The sequence below is a fragment of the Crocodylus porosus genome, unplaced genomic scaffold (genome assembly GCF_001723895.1).
Source record: "Crocodylus porosus isolate Cpor-Errol unplaced genomic scaffold, CroPor_comp1, whole genome shotgun sequence".
Classification (NCBI taxonomy): Eukaryota; Metazoa; Chordata; order Crocodylia; family Crocodylidae; genus Crocodylus; species Crocodylus porosus.
This window is the reverse complement of record NW_017728914.1, coordinates 16,659,715-16,680,794: the sequence shown is the minus strand read 5'-3', so window position 1 is coordinate 16,680,794 and position 21,080 is coordinate 16,659,715. Positions and strand designations below refer to the sequence as shown.

The 21,080-nt window shown below is 38.6% G+C and overlaps 1 protein-coding gene across 2 annotated transcripts in view; it reads right to left on the bottom strand.

The window, feature by feature from the left end:
• Positions 1–21,080, bottom strand: part of GABRB2 (gamma-aminobutyric acid type A receptor beta2 subunit) — a 282,514-nt gene that overhangs the window by 260,312 nt on the left and 1,122 nt on the right. For both annotated transcript variants that reach the window (XM_019534884.1, XM_019534885.1), the window contains exons 2-4: positions 20,690–20,922; positions 20,476–20,567; positions 19,426–19,493 (exon numbers count right to left, since the gene is read on the bottom strand). In XM_019534884.1, coding sequence (XP_019390429.1) covers positions 19,426–19,493; positions 20,476–20,567; positions 20,690–20,766 — 237 coding nt within the window. In that variant the 5' untranslated portion in view covers positions 20,767–20,922. The remainder of the gene's footprint in view (positions 1–19,425; positions 19,494–20,475; positions 20,568–20,689; positions 20,923–21,080) is intronic.

The following is a 21,080-nucleotide window of genomic DNA, read 5'->3' as shown; positions in this document are numbered from 1 at the left end:
AAAAACTATAACAGATAAATCAACATACCATGGATGGATCTGAACTCAGACATGTATCTGAACATTTTATTCCTTATACTTTGACAATATTTGTGTAGCTTCTTGTGTCAGTAAAGTCTCAGTGAACTAAAATTGTTTAATATATGATTTCTAGATATATCATGATAAAAACCCATCTTATTGTTACCTAATGGTGTGGTCCATTAGCAGATATTTCTTAGTAATGACAAGTTATGCATTTCAACTATGCCTTTGATGCAGGTAAGCTAGCATGAGGTCTCTAAAGATATCTACCCACAACTCAAAGTAGATCCATTTCATAAATGTAAAAAAAGCCCAATCACTAGTCATTCTAGTGCTGAGAAGCAATATACAAGTAAGCCATCTTGGATTCTACAAGCACACATGGCACACAACTGTAACCTATCTACCCTAAAAAAGGGGTAGGAAGAAGAGAAAGATGGAGACTGATGAGAAATGGAGCACAGCTGAGGAAGGAGCAGTTCAAGAAAAGAATTTGCCCATTTTGTGACGAATTTTGTAACAACAAGGAACTGGAGCTTTTGGATGGAAAAAAAACAACAACAAACAAACCTCTGAATCTAGGATATCAAAATCTTCCTTATTCGGTGACGATATTTGAAGAAGCTAGAGCAAACGCCTGAACAAAGAAGCCCTAATTTTCTTATCGCAGACAATAAATGAAACCTTGTATGACCTAAACTGAAAGGACCGTATCTAGGGATGACATTTCAAACTTTCTTTCATTTCAGACTCATCTTTCAAAGGGAGACTATTTTAATGTGGCAGTTTAGCACTTAGACAAGAATAATGATTCAACCCCACCATACCAATAAAACCAGAACCCAGCAGCATACAGCACATAGGTACTTGTTTCCTATTTAATTTTTCCCCTCAAAAAAAATAAAGTATACTCAATCTGTGGTTTTCATGGTGGGGGGAGGGGGCGCTGTTTATCTTATTTTGCCTAATTTTAACAATCTACTGGATTACTTTGAAGATACATATTTAAAATGAAGTGTAGCTTTGACGGGGTTTTTTTTTTTTTGTCTCTCTTAAGTGCCTGTTATTTAAATACAATTTAAGGCACTAAAAATGCAATTGTTAGTCCTCTGTCACTGCTCTCTACAGTAATGGATGTTTTATACTGTCCATCAATCACTATTCCTGAGGTTTCATTAGTCTTTAAGTAGACACTAGTCAATTAAAGATGAAGGCAGATGATCCAAACCATTTACACAGTATTAAAAATGAACCATCTGAAGGTATCGGAATAATAATGAAAAATTAGAGAGCCTCCAAGGCCTCTATGAACACTAAATGTTATGATTACCTTGCATGTAAATATAAACACTGAACTTTTCTAAGGTTTTTTGAATGAAAAAAAGAATCTAGGTTGAGCAATATTTCCTTGTAATATATTACCTTATATAAAACCAATATGACTAAGCCAAACATCCCAGTATACTCAATTACAATTTATCTTATTATTATTTATTTTCTTACATATAACCTGCACTTTCCCCACCCCTCCAAAATCAGCTAAGGAAAATTGGTATATGTGTAATATGTGAGAAAAAGGACACTGCATGGCTCCAGACACATGGCTACAGCAGTAGAGGGGGCAGAGCAGTGGCAGTACTAATTTCTGTGCCTCTGGGAGCGCTGGAGCCATCATATGACTCCCAACTCTGCTGTAGCCTGATCAGGCCCAGATCTGTCACATGACACCCCATCCTGCTGTGATTAGACTGGGTCCCAGTGTGTGGCCCGTGTGCTGCCATGGCTGGATTTGGCTGGGCCATGGGGACAGAGCCAGCATGCCCTGAGCCCAGGTGTATGGCTCTCTGGTTCCCAGAACTCCAGACCCAGCATGTGGTTCCCAGTTCCCAAGACCCTAGCCCTAGACTGTGGCTCTGAAGCCCCTAACCCCCAGCTCTTAGGAACTTACCTATTTCAAGGTAAGAGCTTTTCTCCTTCTTGGGGCATTCCAAAAATAGGGTGCATTATATCTGGGGGTATGTTATATGTGCCGACTTTTTATTTATGCAGGTATATTAGCAAGCCCTATTCCAAAGTCTACTTTTAAAATAGGACACCTCCAACAAAAGCTACACACACAAGAATCCCACGTTACTACATTACTTGGCCAAGCTTGCCTCCATTCCTTCCACAAGACCTCTTCTATGCTCCTGTTGACTCTCATAATCATTAAAAAAAAATCACATCCCTCCTCCACAAACTAAGTCCTCCCAAAGCAACCCCCTCTTCAAGGCAATTCAAGGAATTTTATCTTAATTGCTAGATACTGGGTGCATCTACACATGCCATTAAGGGGCAGGAATAAACTGTGGAGTTTATTACTCCACATTTTATTGGTCTGGGAAGCTCCCGGGTGTGTAGTTTACACGTGCGCCTGGAGCACAGCACATTGAGCTGGGTCACAGCAGCCCTGGCTGGCAGGAAGTCCTAGGGGTCAGCCAGTCAGCCTTGGGCAGCTCCAGCCAGGCTCAATGTGCTGCGGTGGGGTTATCTGGGGTATGACAGTGCTTCAGTATGGAGCTAATCAACAGGCAGCCCCTGCACTGAAGCACCCTCATACCTCAGCCAGCTGGGTCAGCATCTACACATGTATGCTGCAGGTTTTTTTCATGTGCAGCAGTGCAAGTCCTACACTGCTGTAGAGTTTATTAGTTTTGTGATCTGTAATATGGGTGCATGTGTAGACGCTAAGACATTTACTTCACAGTTAATTAGTCGACTGCAAAGTAAACATCTTGTGTAGACTTGCCCATATATGGCTAAATAGAGAAAAATTGTGATACAATATTTTTATAGTATTGCTAATTAAACTCAGTTCCTTAAGCTATTATTGCTTTCACTGAAAGGACAAAAAAGGGAGGGGGGGAATCAGCTAAAGAACAAGCAAGAAAAGAATATATATATTCTTTATATATGGAAGAATTCAGCACTCAGCGTAAGGAATTTGGAAGGTTTAGGGAAGACATTCTGCCCACAGCTTCCAAAAGAGTTGACCCTAAGAAATTAAGTTGACTCTCAGAAGTCATATGCAAGAATGCCCAAAAACTTGTCCAACCTCTCTCCCAACTATATAGGAGTCAATAAGAGATACCACAAAGACCTTTGGCTCTTGGTAAATCTAGAAAAGTTGCTGCATATTCTTTCCTTTCTATATGCAACTCAGCTATTTGATGTAAATAATTGGGGTAGAATAATCACCAAATCAAATTTTAAAACACTAACTCTACTAAATAACCTATTCTAGTTATTAATGGGCATGCTAAAAAACATTTTGTTGGGATAAGACTGACAGTTTTCTGTCAGCATGCCGTGCCAACACCTTTTTGGTTGTCCTTCAACTTTGGCAGGGTTATAACAATGGATTTCTGAATAGAAGTCAAGGCCTTCCATTGCACAGAACCTGAAAACAGAAAGCATGGGATATATTTTAATCTCTGTCACACCAACAGAATTACAGCAATGTAACAGAGTAAAATTTAGCCAATTGCTAAATGTAGTAGAAACCGCCACCAGCCTTCCATAAATCTCAGGCATAATACTGTTTTCTACTTCAGTATCGAACGTTTTTATTAGAAACATTCAGAAGCTACTGTGGACCTACAGGCAGATTTCCAGATTGTGAATGGAACAAAAGGATGGTATCAATTTTTTATTTTTCTTAAAATCCCAATTTGGCTTCAGAGGCACGAAAGATAAAAAATGGGATTTGGTCTCCCTTTATCTTTGCACCAACTGACTAGTTACCTTATAAACTATAGGCTGGTTGCAGCCATCCTAAGTGTCTGCTCACTATGGAAAAATGTCACAATAAACGACACTTGGCTTGCTGACCTACAACTGTTACATTTTTTATTTATTAGGAGCCCATTGGCCTGATTCAAAGCTCACTGAAGTCACTAGCAGGCTTTCTGTTGACATCAATGGCCTTTCGGTTGGGCACTATTACTTAAGGTTTATCTAGAAAAAAGAATCTTTAATGAGTGGTTCTAGAGACTATGGAACAGGTAGAAAGTAGGCTCATTTCAGACAAGACACTTCCATATAGGAAATTTCAGTTGTCTTCTGAATTATTAGACATACTAACGATCGCCTGATTCAATACTGAGTTTCCCCTAAGCATACTCTCCCAGTCACTAAGACTGACAACAACTGTTCTGAAACAACATCATGCTATGACTTTTCTATCAGTGCTAAGGACTTGATTCTGAAACCACGGTGCACACAGAACTCATGAATCTGAGATTCATGCCTTTATAGTCTCATTCCAGGCCTTCATGTTTCACGTGTTACTTGGCTATATTTCAAAGATTGAGGGACAGTATGTAACACTGACACATTCCACACCGAGATCAGCGTCACTATCAGAATGTATCTTATATATTATAACTGAAAGTAAGAAATCCAGATGCCTAAATGCAGTATGGCATAGAAAAATGCTGCTGCTGTTTCATAAGTAGATCTGGATCTTTTGTAAATGAATGGCAAGCACTGTATATTTGAACACAAAAGCACAATATCTGTGTTTTGGCTGCACTCTGAAGCACAATGGCAAATAACCTTTAGGCACCTGAGTTGTTTTATATATATTGTATTTTACGCTTAGGCCAAAGAAACAGAATGGGCATGTTAAGGATCCTTGTTCAACCAAAGTAAATGCTACAGTTTAATTCAAAATCAAAAACCGTAACTCCTTCAGTTTTGGAGCCATCTCAGAGAGAGGGTCAGGTATGAGACTTAAATCCGGTGTTCCACCACACTCAAAATTCTTATGTCTGAAATAAATACTTCCCTCCACACCATCTTTCTGTAAAAAGCTCAGAAAAAGTGTCACAGAAAAAAGGTACATTCTATGTAGCAGATTGCCAACACAGTACCTGTGCTCTTCTTTCAAAAGCAAACATTTCTAAAGTAGTTCAACTATAGCAACTATAGGAAAAAATGGCAGTAGCAGTCCTACAATTTATTCAAAAGTGCAAATGTTTGTTCACTCCCAAAGAGCAAAGAGAACAGAGCTGCAGATGTCTAGCTTTAATAAAGCAAAGTGGTCAAAAGAACAGATTGTAAGTGGGGAAAAAATAAAAGAGTTACAATAAATAAACAGACAGAAACTGAGCCAGAAAGGTGAACTTAGAGGTAATAACTTCTCTCCTGCTTTTCCCCCATCCATGCATTTTTCTTCTACCCTGTCAAATATTTCAACTCCTAGCTACCTAAGAGAAGCATGAAATTTTTGTTTATATCACAGTCAACACATATTATTTAACATCATGGCAAAAACAATACAATCATTCTTTAACAAAATACACTAAAGACCATTTTGTTCCTCCATACAGTTTCATTTTTTTACTATAACTGGTTCCCACCATATATTGGAAAGAATAACCATAGAAGAAAAAATAAAAACAGGCTTATTCTACCTTTACCCTTTCTCCCCAGGAATAGGTTCTTGTTTTGTAATTTATAGAGAAATCTACATGAGTAAAACAAAAAAAAATGACTATATTATTTTATTGATTTCCAGAGAGACCACTTAAAGAACAAAGTCAAAGTACATTTTATATGAAATATCTGCATATAAAATTAACAGCTTCCACAAATATCCATACAAACTAACATTTCTGGTATAAAAAAGGCCTTTGTTTTGATAGGAAACTTTTATTTTGAATCTGCTCTACATAACTGCAGCCTTTGCACTGAGATGGTTATCTAGTCAGTATATACTGTAGAATTGATGCCTCATAACTAAAATGTCAAGTGACATATCAAATGTTCATACATCATCCTGCTCTCAAAAAGTCAATCCAATTAAAAAGTTAATCAAAATTAAATTTTACTCTCAAGTCCTTTCATTAGCACACACCTCTCCTAAGACAGTGCTGTGATTCAGAGCAAGAAGGTTTATTTTTATTAATTTATTCAAAGTGGCAAAAGGCAACAACAAGACATAGCTGGAAACTAAAGTCCTCCATTTAGTGAGAAGAATGGGTTTAGTGTTGGCAAAAATCGTGTAGGCCCTTTTCACTTTGCTCCACTACTGTACTTTATTAATGAAAATTAAGGGACAAATTCTAGGAGTGACAGAATAGCTCTGTGCCAAAACTCCTGAAGTTATGTCACTCTCCTAAAACTGCCAAAGGGAGCTATATATTTTCTGATGTGGCCTTATTGTCCAGTAATAGCATTGAGACTACCCACTCACTTCACAATGAGCAAATGACAGCAATGGGTATGAAACCTTCCGACCCGGTCCATGCTCAGACTTAGTTTCTTTGAAGCGAAAGTCAGTTAGCGGTCTGAATTTTATGTCAACATAATATGAAATTCATCCTTGTCCTGATCCAGCACAAGAGATAGGCATTATTTTCAGACTTCAAAATAAGGCTTATATAGGATCTGAATTGGCAGAGACATCTGCAAGTCCTTTGCATAAGGGTGAACATATTTTAACTAAATCTTCTCTTACAGCAAGTTTACTGAAATTACTATTGTTTCTTTGAAAACAGTTACTTGTGCCATATTACAGTAGATCAGTGAAAACTATTAATTTCTAGGCATGGAAATTAACAAAAATAATTATAGTTAAGTGACTTGTGTCATGTCCATTACAAACCTATTTTCAGGAACTTATGAACCTGCTCTTATAATATATTCTTGGCTGAAACTTGGTATGAAAGCTATACTTAACTAAAATATATTTTAGTTAACTGCAAGAGAAGGCTGAGGTGATTCTGTAGCCACCTACAAATTAATTAGGGGGACACAGCAAGGGATTCAAGATTGTCTGCTAAATCAACAATAAAATAAAATAAAATATACCGTCTCCCCACTGGGAGCCAGTGGTCCTCACTGCTGGGAGGGGAAACTGCCAACTGGTAGCGTGGCACAAAGGGCAACGGACAAGGTGGCAGCTGCACACTTGTCTCACCTCCCCCTGCTGTGCCTTTCCAAGATGGTGGCTGCCCCTTCATCCTTCCTCTACACCTTCCCCCCCCCTCACCCCCCACCTCCGGGGCTTCTCCACCAATCAGCACTGAGGGATGGGAAAGCATGAAGGCCAGCCAGCAATCAAAATGGCAGCCATGCACTTGTCCATCCTCCTTCCCAGGGCTTCCCTGCCAATCAGTACCAAGGGGCAAGGCTGCATGAAGGGCAGCCAGCCATCAAAATGGCAGCTGCCCCCTCCCTGGGCGTCTCAGTCAATCAGCATCAAGGAGCAGAGCCACTGCAAAATGCCACGAGCAGGCCACAAAAAGGCCTTTGTCTCACAACAATTTAGGTAGGTCCCTACCTACAAATAAAACCTATATTTAACTCTGCAAACATTCTTAAGCCTTAAGAAGAGCTTTGTTTAAAATTGAAAATAACAACAATTTTCCAAGTGAATAAATTGTGAATAAGTATTTTATCTTGAGAAAACTAAGGATCTTTATAAAATATGCACCTAAACTTTACTCTTCATTCGAGTGTGGACCTCTCAAAGCGAAGGGAATACGTTGAAAAATTGCAGAGCTGATTCAAATAACACAGACATTTATAATGAAATGAGCATCACTTCTAAATTTAGGAAGGATTTCATTCTGCTTAATAGTTAGCTCTAGATGGGCTTCTTTGATTATTTCTGGGATTACATTACACAAAATAATGATGGAATTAGTTGCAATATACTGCTTTTCACTTGTAAATATGACAGACAGATATATACTTAACCATATTTCTCCCTCTCATTTCACAAATGGAAGGGAAAATAATTGTTATAGAGTAACATATGGAAATACAGAAATATTCCTGAATCATTTCATTTAGGAATTCAGTTTGCTGCACCTGAAAACTAATTTTGTTTGACTTTAAAACTTATGGGTGCTTTCAGTGCATATTTGCCAAGTATGGATTAACAGTCAGTGTGACAGCTCCTCGGGAGCCAAGAGAGCCTACTGGGTCAATAGTGCTTGAAATAGGAAGAATTTTCACACTATGCTGCAACACTCCTTTGGAAGTGCTAGGTCTATTAACTCAAACATATAGTTTGTAAACAGAACATAAATATGGATTTACACAATGGACCATAAAGACTTTTGGACTACTGAATTATAAGCATTAGGCAAACCAAATACATATTAACTCCTATGGATCATAATGGCTTCAAGCTATTTCACTTTTTTGGTTAAACAGATGTGGTAAATTAGGTTTTTAGTTTCCACAACCTGAAATGCATACATCTTTTATTCCACAGACTAGAAGTGCCTCAAGTAAATCATTCACGGTTTAAACACCTATAAAAGATTCAATACATACCAAAGTTTAAGGGCCAGCATATCAAAATGGTTCTGTACTCATAAGTGAGGCCAGGTTTTCAAGAGAGTTGAGATCCCATTCAGGGACTTAAGAGGGCCAGTTTTCAAATGTGATCAGCACCTACTAGTTCTGATGGAAAATCATGAATTTCAGTCTTGAAACCAATGGAAGTCGTTGAGTGTTGTGATCTTCTGAAAAATCTGGCCCATATGCTGTTATTGCTTTCAGGCAAACCAACATGAAAGAGAAAGTTCAGCCTAAAATACCTAAAAGTCCTCAAACATTTCTTAGCTCACAAAACTTTTTTTTCACATTCCAAATATGTTAATTATGCCCCTTTGCCAAGCTGCTGCTTTCTGTTTTACCCCAGTTATCTAAATGTCTTCAACTCTAATTGCTTAACAGGGGTGTCAAACAAGTTCATCTGGTAGGAGGACAAGGCTTGGAAATCTAGAGTGCTATTTACATGGAACTGTAACCAATGAAAAAGATGTTAGCTAATGAGTTAGGAAAATGAATTAACATGGGTAAAAATGTTTACAAGGATGATGCCTGCGTATACTAGGTCACCTTAATCTATTATTATTCTACTTAGTTTTGCAAACCTTTTTTTTTATTTTGTTGCAAAATAATAAAGCAAACATCTCCTTAAAAACACCAAGTTCTTCTCTCTGTGACATTCCTGCAAACCCATAACAATTTTACTAATTTACCTAGCAGTTGCTTATGAAAGCTTAGGCATCTCTGATTAACTTAGTCTAAGGTGCACCTCTATGCTGCCTTCTGCCTGACCTCAGACTAGCATGACTATCTACTTCTCTCTGCTAATTTACCTGCGGAAATATGACATGACTGAGAGCTGAATTTGTTGTGTGCGATAGGCAGTCTTCCTATGATAGGCTCAAGATGAATATCACAAGAGAAACCATTTTTTCATTAAATCAGTTGCACTTTTGTGAGTGGCCACAAGCTGTTTGGCTGCATTTCTCTTCTATTGGAAGAACAATAAATATCCATTCATTTAACAGAATTTAGAGGACTTAATGCAAAGAGCAGCCCAGGACAAGCAGAGATTAAAGTTTTGTTTGTGCCTTAAGCAGCATCAGACAGCATGGGAAAGATTCAGATCCAAACATAAGCTTTGATTCTGCCTTCATTCCCACCTGTTTATCCTAGTGAAGTTAATGAAATTCTGTCTTTGGGGAGAGAATTTTGACCAAATTTTCAGTTTTGGTCGACAAGAATTTAAGTGCACACTTGTTTGTGCAAAATTTAAATTTGGTTTAAAACAGGTCCCTAAATATGCATTTTGAGCTTGATCCAAAGTCAACTGGAATCTTTGCTGGTTTCAAGGACGAAGGCATGTTCAAATGACAATCTAAACAGAGAACATTCAAAGATCTTCTGTAGACAAAACTTTACCAAATGAATCTACTAATTTGAATTTACATACAGGTAGGGCTCTGAATGATGGCACTTGAAGATAAAAGAAAGAGTATTTTCTGCACTGGCCTATAATATTTTTCAGTGGCCATTATTATTTCTATACCACTCTTGCGATGATGGTTACAACATCTCTTTTTAGTGTAATATTGATGTTGAAAAAAACCAGAGGGGTGGGAATGCTCATAGAAGCGTATTGGAGAATAATTACATGAGAGCACAAGGCTGCTTCTATGCTGTTTATCTTTTGTCAATGCATAATATCACTATAATGTTAATATAGTTATGCTTATTTATTTTTTTAATTACAAGCTGCAGTGTGCACACTACAGCCAATTTTTCAATACTAAAAACTGAAACATTGTATTATGTCTCTTTTAAAGTCTTAGTCCTGATTTTAGAAAAAGTGGCAAAATAATTTTTTTCATTACTTAAAATTTCTGTTACAAAAAAATAGACAAGGGCATCCCCCATGTATGGATTTTTCAGAAGGAACCAAAATCCTGCCCACCTTAATTCACACAAGGAAATCAGCTGATCACATTTAGATTAATTGCTAAATAGAACTGAAATAAAAGGAATGAGATCTAGTTCACTACTACATTATGGGCTGAAAAGTAGAAAAGAGCACAGAGGAGGAGGAAAAGGGAATCCAAGATTATTCATGCTAAGTTTCAACCCAATTCAACACAGATTGCCAAATTATAAACCTTGGAAAAGGGAGGCTAGGAACACTGACGAGTCATTAACACAACCGCAAAAAGCACTTCAAAACTGTGTCAAGTTTGTAGAGCATGACATGTGGGCATGTACATATGCTTATTTTATATATAATAAAATAAGATTTTTCATTTCACCTTACAGTTCATTTGTAAAGATTTTATGCAATTGCCAAGAGAAAAGTTATGTAATAAAGCAAGCTCCATACCATGAGATAAAGTGCACTCCATGTGCTTTACTACATTTTAACACCAAGATATCGTCCATAAAACATGGCAAAGACTAATACATCTTCTTTTCTATGGCAGGAGCCAAATTACTTAAATATTTATGGATACATGTTAACCAAAAACAAGACGGCAGTAATTATTAACTCGGTTGTACAGATCATCTCCAAGGCAATTTCTTTAAATTTCTGGCAACTAGCCATTCATCTGCAGAATAAATCCAAAATGATCCATTTAAAAATAAACCTCTTCTGTGCAAAAAGACTGAAATACTTTAGTACATAGAAAGTGATGTTCAATTAACAAATCAGACACATTGAAAGAAAAGAAAAACAAAATTTGATTCTGCCATTTTCAAGGACATAATTGCAAAATTATGTTGCATTTACTTTAGATTGAAAAAAAAAGAAAAGATGATACTAAAAATCATGCTGAATGTTACAAGCTACAATCCTGCAGTATGTTATGTGTAAGATGAATGGCTCATGCACACAGAACCTCACTGCCTTTAATGGAGCAATCAATGGATGCAGATGTCCCTATGCACAAAAACAAACCCCTGTAGCATCAGGGCTGCAAGGTCCAATATTCCTTTTGTAAAAAAAATCCCACTGCAATCACACATTTAAACTAGACACTATTGGCCAAATCCAATACCACTTATTAGGCACATAGGTGGATTCAGATGCCCAAGCATAATTTTATTCTACCCTTCTGGTTTAACAGAAAAAAAAATGTTTATACAGAAAAGTCAGTGTATTCTCCTCCTCACTTCTTTTTGTGACATTAAGTTTCAGGGGCTCAAACAGGGTGAAATATGATTGCACTTAGAAACCTAACCCCTCAAAGGAACCTAATAGTTAAAGTAGGAACTCACTCTTACAGTCTTCCTTAAAGATCTCTAAAAAGAACATCTGTTTAAATAATAAAAAATTATTATTATAAAACAAACTGACACATTCATTGGACTCAAGATTAAAGATCATTTGTAATATACTGAGGTATATTTCTGAAACTCTACACAACCTCTGCATGAACACTGGTCCCAGCAAAAGGGCCCACACGCTGGTAGTAACACTTCCTAGCAAACCCAAAGGCAAGATGTATTTGGACAACTTTCCAGAAGACTCCCCAGGGTGGTGGCTTTGGAAAAAGATAAAAACCTGGACCTGATTAGATAAAACTATCTTAACTGGAAGCAAAATATATCTAGCTATCTGGATGAAGTACAAAAAGACAGCCAGTTCCAAGGAGCAATTAAAAACTGGGTCACTGATAATAGCTTATAAAAATATAAAAGTCACCAAGGTTCAAGATCAGTAGCTATATTTTCCCAGCACATATCTTTACAGATGTTTCTGCAATAGAATAAGAGCTAACACGTCATCTTTTTCACCCGTCTTTTTTTTAAATAAGCAGTATATTGCCAAACAACACATTTGTAAATTTGGTTTTGACTGGTAATACTGAAGGAGGTTTCCTGTGTGTTCTAGGAGACCCTTAGGGGAGGAAAACCAAATAGGATGTAGCTCCCAAGTCATCCATTTGAAGATATAAAAAGAAGCTTACAAGGAGATACAGACCGAGACTGGTACCAACATAAAGACAGCTCCCTAACATAGGCCAAGGAGTTTACAGTTAACTAATACAAACAGGGGCTGTAGATCTATAAAATGACCATTTTTATAAAGGGTGATATCTTTTATTAGACCAACTGCATAGTTGTGATAGAGTTAGACAACCTGATGAAGAATGTCTTGCAATTGAAAGCTTGTCTAACTCTATCCTAACTATGCAGTCGGTCCAATAAAAGATATGACCCTAAGAAATCCTTGCCTCTTGCAAAAGCCCTAGACCATCACGGCTCCAACATCACTCTGTTACCATTTTTATAAGGGAATTATCCTTCTTTCTCTCTTCAATCTGTTCCTGAAACAGTCCCTGAGAGCTGTGTACCTGTCAGAAAAGTGTTATTATATATACATACATACATACACACACACAAACAAAATTGCTCCTACAGATAGATAAAAATATTTAATTTTCCAAGCTCAAATTGTAGGTGTTTAAAAGAGAACAGTTTTCATTATAAGTATACATGTTATAACTGCTCTAATGTGTACAGTTTGACCCACACATATGGTATCCATGATGGCACTCTCATTTTTGAACTAGGTGCTCATGGATTCAAATCTCAGTCCATCATTGGAGGGCCTACTTAGTTTTCACATATGAGAAAGGAAACTGCATCACAAGAGTATCCTTCACATGAAATGTTACATTTAACCCTGTTCTGACTCAGAAGTTACAGATCTGCTATCCAAACCCAGCACAAGGTAAACCTGATATTCAAACCGACATGCCTTCTCTTTGTACAGTGGTTCTCAACCACGGTGCCCCAAGATCTTTTGATGGGTGCTGCTAAGGTTTGAGGAGATAAGCCAGGTGTGAGCAAATAAGCTAAGGTTCAGGCTCATCCCTACCTGGTCACTCCCTTCCCCTACTGCCTGGTATTCTGCAGGGAGGTAATTAAGTACTGTAATAAATAAATTCATTTCACAAAGTTATGGAGGTGTGCTTTCAGTTAAATGAGGGGTACCTTGAGTCTATAAAGGTTGATAACTGCTATCTTAAAACAGATTGTGTCCCGAGTTGCATGAAAGCTACTGCAGAGTTCACACAAGTAACTACTTTTCTCAAAGGTCACTCTACACCACCAGCTGTGCCTTGTAGTTATGGCTGATTGTGGAGTCCAAAAAGCTCTAACTCTACTATTTCAAACATAAAACTTGAACAATTCACACCCAAGTTCCTTGGAAAGAAGCAGTTTTCCTTTTATTTATTTTGTTATGCACATCTGTGACAATGTAGAAAGAGCAAACACATAATGAGCAAATAATCCACTATAACCTGGAAATCTTTTTCAGATCAGAAAGCTGATGCTCTCTCAAGATCCACCTGAACTTCACTTTTCATATTTTGATGTCATATCAGGCAGATGAAATGGCCATTCTCTATCACTTCTCTGTACCATGACTTCCTATATGTAAATAGATAACTCACAAGCAGGCAGGATTTTTTTTCACTTTCCCCCAACCCCCATCTGCTCTCTATATACCTTGCCTTCCCCTCAGATTCTCCCTCCCTCACTCTTTTTTTTTTTTGTTTGTTTTCTTCCTTTTCTCCTTTTTTCTCTATAAAAGTTCTACCCCTTTTATTCTTTCATTCCGGCTCTTTCTGATAGGTCTTGTTTCACCCTTCTTCTTTTTTCCCCTGTATCAGCATTACCCACCACACTCCTCATCTGTCCTACATACAGGAAAGTGCATAGTATGTGAACAACAATCTTCCTACCTCAGTTTTGCTACTTGAAACTTAAGAACCCTACTCATTCTGTTCTCATAAACCCAGCCTGCATCTGTTGATCCCTTACTGATGCTCCTCTCCATCACAGATTACTAAAGGAAGTTTTATAGATTTTACAAGAGCCCAGTGGGTCTGTACTATAGAAGAGGACTCAAAGTCAGAGTCCACCACTGCTCTATCCCAGCTTTGTTCTGGGCTCGCTACATTCCGATGTACCTTACTTTTTAAAACAATTTGGGGACACCTTGAGCACAAATGCTGAAATTTAATATAGAAAACCTAACGCTGTAAAGCTAGGAGCTCTTAGGATTTGTTGTGTAAAATCTGGCATGCTTTAAGAAGTGAATCTTACCCTGATAGACTATAACAGCTCTTTTGTTTCTGTAACTCCCGCTCGATGGAAAGATTATACACTCAATCAACCATAATGGCTCCCACTAAGACAAACCAGTCTATTGTATCAATTTAACTCCAAGCATGAATACTAAATCCATGCCAAAATCTGTCTAGTTATACATACAGATATTTTTAACCAAGTAATCTGTTTGCATTCTCCTCACACTTTCCATGATAGCAATGCGTTCATTAAGAACAATATGTCAGTTAATTAAATGCAAAATCCATTATTTAAATAATAAATGCATTATTAAATAACAATGACTTTTTGGATATAACCACAAACAACATACTTCAGAACATTTCTTTTTTTGTTTTAAGATGTTCTATAATAGAATCCCATATTAGCCATAGACTATAAAAAATTTGTCCTCTGAGACCCATATAGAAGACCTATGCATAGAACATTTGCTAAATACACCATGTATGATCTTTATAAAAACTGGCAAACACAATTATTTCCCAAATTTGCCCCTGATAGTCCTAACAAACTAGTAGCTAAAAGCTTGTTTTCTAATCACAACGCGTGATGGAAAGGTTTGGGGACAGGAGAGAATTTCAGTTGCTAGTCTAATGTTAGTCTAAAATACTCTGTTTCAATTATTATTAAAGAAGGTGCATATTTGGAAATCTGACATCTCAGCTGGCATTAGTTATTTAAAAATAGACTATTAAACCCTCTTGAGATACGATTTTTATAATGAGTCTGATTATTATTAGGGAAAAGGAAGCTGGGAAGGAAATTCAAGTACAGTAGCAAACACCTGGAAAGTCTCCTGAGACTTTTGTATTTAGACTCACTGAAATACAGCTAATCTTGAATTCATTATCACAGGAACACCATTTTGGTTTAAGTAGTTATCACACCTCTTCATGTTTATTTTCAACTGTCACCTGAAATCAGAAATGTCTAAGGATATCTGCAGCATGACTGGCAAAGTAGCAAACTCTTAACTAAGGGTAATATGGTCCAAAGCCAAAACTGAATGAAGTAAATGGATTAAGATATAGTTACTACTGCACTGCACAAAGTCATCACCTAAGATACTTTATTTCTGTGCAAAATGTGAAGAATGAATGCAAATAGAAAATGACACTTACTAACTCTCAAGTAGGTCTGAAAACCTGACTTTATGAGCCTTCAATATGGCCATGGTTTGGAAAGCATTATTCTTGCCAGCATATACACAATGTTTGAACCTGGGTTTTGAAAATTAAATATACATTTATACATCTGTGTCCAGATTGCTTACTAGAAGAGATTAAAAATAAATGAACTGCTTCCAGTTTTAATTCTCTTCCATACAGAATGCTCTCTTTTGAAGGCAACCACAGAACCTGATGTCCTGTTGATCATTTGTGAGGTTCAGTCTTCCTCAGCTCTAGGCTGATTTAAAAAAAAATAATCAAGTTATCCTTCTCTCTGTAGAGGTGCATACAAGGTGAGAAGGAAGGGGAGAGATGAGAAATTTATAAACTAAATGAATGTTGAAATTAGCTGAGAAGATCTCAGTAAGGGTGCCTACTCTCTCCTTAAAGGCAAAAGCTTAATTGCCTTTAATATACATGCACACAACTGGACAATCATTTGTCTTCAGTTGAAGTCAACAGGAATTTTGCCTTGACTACATTTTGCTTTTTCTATGAATAGGAAAATGATCCCTTATAATCAGAAAGGATTTCTCTGTAGCTTTCATTACTTCAAAAGACTGAATGCCAGATAGTGGGCCATATGCTTGCACTGGATTCCTACCGAAGTCAAAACTAAACCTTCCAATGGATAAGGAAGATAAAGTCCACTATGTTGAGTGCATGTCTTTCAATCTTTTGTTGTACACCTGTCTTTCCATTTATTATGGATCTTTCAGGTCATACTATTGTATACAACGATTTCTAGAGAACTATAAATTAATTCTCATATTTATGTTACAGTGAAGTAGGCCAAGAAATTATCCTTATTATAAATTACGAATTTTTATCAAACTAAAGAAAAAAAATATTTCAGACAAATGTGTGCTATTAAGAATGTGATAAGTCATGTTCAAATTATTTAAGCAGAACTCCCTTTATGTACCATATTTGGTCCACAACTCTTAGTTATGCTTGATAAAATTAACTACATATCAACAAACCCTCTGCCAATTTTATCAGATTGTCTAACAAGGCTTTACACGGTTTCATGTTTTTTTCCAGAAGCCAGACCTTTCATTAAACCGCTATCAAGAACGGCTATAAAATGTTCTTAAAAAAATACCAAGTTTTCCACTCATTTGTGTTTGTGTGTGCGCGCGTGCGCATGTCCACACATGCATCTGCACATGAGCACGTTTGCATGGCAAGTCACATAAACTAACACTCTTCAGTGATACCAACACTCTTCAGTAGAGATAAACTTTGGCAGATTCTCTACTGTCATATATATAAATTTTTGAATACTGACCACATGCTAGCTTCAGCAAAAAAACCTTACTAGTTCAACATGGCTAGTAGATATTTATAAAAGGCAACTATTTATGTCCATATCTGTGTTACCCACATTACAATCTATTTTTCATTAAATGTGGTTTTGTGTTTGTGGCACTTAAACTTTCCGAAAAGACCTTGGCACTAAATTCCATACTGATAATTATCTAAATTAGAAGTCCGTAAGTTTTTAAAAGAAGAATTGTATTACATATTAGTTAATCTATTAAAAAATTAAGATCATAAATATGGAGCCTACTCTTGGTGAAACTATTGGGAGTTTTACTGTTTCCCAACACAGCAGGATCAGGCATTCTATTAGCAAGTCTTCACAAACAAACACTTAGAAGATTCAGCATATAATTCTATGCATTAGGTCTAATGTTATCATGTTATACTATGGATCATTTTTCCCCACAGAACATCCTCAGTTTATTTAAAAAAAACAGCACACTTGACAACAGCATTAGACTGAGCAAAACAGCATTTTTAAACAATACTAATCCAGGCTGGGGCAATGAACCATTTGGAAAAATACATCAGTGAATACAAAAGTCAGCATAAGAAAGGAAAAAAACCCTATTAATAAAACTTTTTTTTTTTTTTTAAAGAAGAGTGTGTGCATCATTAACTACCAACAATGTTCCAATGACCATGTTTATTTTATTTTGCAACTATCTGCCAAGAACAGGAACAAATAGGAAAGTTTGTTTTAAATGTGACATCTCCTTATTAGCCCATGTATTTGTTAATAAGCATTTAACATGTTGCATTTGCTGCTAGCACATTTTAGCGCCTGCATGGTGCCAGTATTCCAATAAGTACCTGGAAACACAGGGCCAAATTCTGTGAGTTGGCAGATAAAGTGCTTTAGGATAGACTCTGAAGGATCTGTAAAAAACTGTAGAATCTGACCCATAAACATTTCCATGGAAATAAAATGACTGCTAAAAAGTATCAGCATAATCCTTGAAGAGCTCCTCAGCCTTATGATAGTTTCAAAGCTGCTGCTATCCTCTCAACAGTTCATTAGTCTCCCAGATAATGAAAACAGAACACACAAGTGATTTAGTTAACTTATCCCATGAGCAATTTCATCATTTTAGCAAATATAGACCATTTCAACTGTTTTGATAACGGATACAAAGAGCAAGGATAATTAAACTCATAGCCTAAAAACTTTTTTTAAAAACCCTTCTTTGGCTAATAATGACCACTAGAAACATAAGTTAGGTAACGAGAATATTTCATTTGCATTAAAAAAAAGTAGAAAAGTGTAGGAGTTTTCCAGCAGTACACTTCATGAACCACGAAATCTTACATTTCTAACAAGCTCAGAAATGAAAGCAGGTCTGTGGGGGGGGGGGGGAATAAAAAACCCTCAGTCTGACCTCAAGTCCAGCGCCACAGTCAGAAAGCTCTGATAGGTATAAAGCACAAGGCCAACTTCTGGTGGCATGAATGGGCTATTCCTCAACCGGCCTTCAACTCAGCCATTGCAACACAGCAGGGTCCCACGTGGAATTCAGCTTGAGAAAAGGGATAAAGAAACCTGCCTGGGCAGAGACTGAGACCCTGGTGCACCCAATTCCCAACCTTCCCCTGCACATTTCAGCACTTTTGGCTGAGTGGCAGGAGGAAAGCCTGTAGGCCTTTGCAAGCGTTTGACAGGCAGGGCTCAGAGCTCTGGCTCGGGGAAAGCACCTGGGGTCTGCCGGCCCACGGCCTCCACTTGCGAGGAAAAGACACCAGGTGCACGAGGCCGCGAGCAGGAAGCAGGGTCCCCGGCCGGCGCTCCGGGCTGCAGCGCGGCCCGGCCGTCGGCAGGGGGCGCCCTTGCACGAGCAAAGCCGGGCTCGCCGCTTCCCTCCGCCTGGAAACTCCGGCGCCCGCTCCGCAGCGCTCGCCGCGCGGCTCGAGCGGCAGCAGCTACATAGTAAGACTGTCAATAAAGCGCACAAGCTTTGAACATGCTGTGAGTCATAACATAAAAATAACCCTTAATGTCTCTATTGCAGATGATTAATCTACCGGATGTTTTCCCCCTCCTTGGGGGTTCATGGGCCGTGCACCTGAGCAACCGACAGCCCACCCCCTCCGGGTCAATGTGTTCCCCGGGAGGGGGGGGGGGTGTTTTATCCCCCCTCCTCCCCATCAGCAGGGAGGTTTCCATTGGTAACGCCTTCTGTGCCGAGCAGGCAACCAGGGCCCTTGCCAGCATCTCTCCGGGCAGAGTAGAGCAAGTCCTTAATAGGCTTAACGTGCACAGGAGGGAAAGAACAGCAAGCGACTGGGGGCGGGGGGGGCTGTTTTGATGACCGGGAGTCGAAACCATCGTACAATGTGGCCAAATGAAAAACGATCACATCCCTCCCCGCCAGCTTCTCATCATCACCATCATCATCGTGTCTTCAGGAGAGAAAGGGGGTGGGGGTGGGGGGAGCTCAGTACTCACCATATTGACTTCCGATACCATATCTATACTGGCAATGTCTATGTTCATACCGACAGCCACGGGGGGACCTGCAACCCAACAAGATGGTCCGCAATGTGATCTCTGAGAACTTAACTCGTTCTTCCCACACTTACCAGGACTCATCACGCGGCGACATGGCGTGAGTTTGCCTTTAATTAAACCCCAAATCCCTCTCCCCCGCCCCCGAACAGCACCCCCCCTCAAGCCAGGCTCGCACTTGCTCCACGCCAAAGCCATCAGTTCACGGTGTGTTCACCCTTCGCCTCCGCCGGCAGCTGTGGGGACATTTTATGTAACATGCACACACGTGTGAATAATGGGGGCTGTGGATCCCCCGGCTGGAGCCACACACACACCAGATCACTGCCTGAACCACTTCGACCTGATGCCGGGGTGGGGGGGATGACTGAACATTTTAACTCCTTCTGGTCAATACATGCGATGTGCAAAGTGAGAACGGGCAATTTCAGCTGAGCTCCCAGTGATTTCCATCAGGCTCTTAGGTCTGGGCTATGTAGCACTGGCATAACGTATGGAGGGGGGTATAAGCTAGACCGAGTGTCCAATGATCCCCTGGGTTTTTAGACTAAAAAAACCCCCAACTAGTTCAAAGTAGGACTATACAAGGGGTTAAATGACATTTTTAACAGCACATCTTGTACTCAAACAGCACGGATCACAGCCACGCTAGGCTCGTTGGAATGAACGCTGGATAAACTTAAAAGATTTGCATCTCAATAAAGCCAATTAACTAAGGGTTTAATTACGGGTTAATAAATTATCCGCGCAAACACACTCTCACACACACACGAGAGAGAGAGAGCGATTACAAACATACAGGAGATTTAAATGATCGCATTAAGAGCACCCTGGGCTAAGAAAATTGAGTAACAATTGGCTTAACTTTAAATCAGCTTGCGAAAATGGTAACACACACACACACACACATCCACAACACGTTTGAGAGCACACACATACAGAGCACACACAGCCCGGGTATGTAGCATCTCTTATTCAAAAGCAAATTACCTCCAAAATCTGGCCTCAAGCGAATGTCATAGCCTTTCAGCAGTCTATCCACGGTCTCTTTTACCAGTGACATATTGCTAGGGTCATTGACACTAAAAAAATAACAATAACACACAGATCTTATTTCTCGGCTCCAATCTGCACATTCCTATTAACAGCCAGTAGCATACAGTGCAATTCCAAGTGAAGTAAAAGAGAGATCTCCATCACTCACCTCTGAGCACACACCACTGCTATTATTAAGGGGAATGACCAAATCCCAAAGTAACCCTTTCTCCGGACTCTCACCATCCCTTTGGCTTTTGATATGATTTAGGGTTTCAGTGAAGAGAAGAAGAGATCCAACTTATTCTGGCCAGTGCAGTAATTCTAATGTGAGGCGCATGCGCACGGCGTACCACAACATCAAAAGGAGCAGTGGTTGCTGCTGGAGATCGAGCAAATTTCCTTGCCAAAAAAAAAAAAAAAGAAGAAGAAGAATTAAAGGGGAAGAAGGAAATGCATTATTTAAAAAAAAAAAGTCATCTACAGGAGGATCAATTGTATTTTTTGTTGTCCTTTTTTGTTAGTATATAACATTGACTACAGCCAGCCTGGAAGTTTCA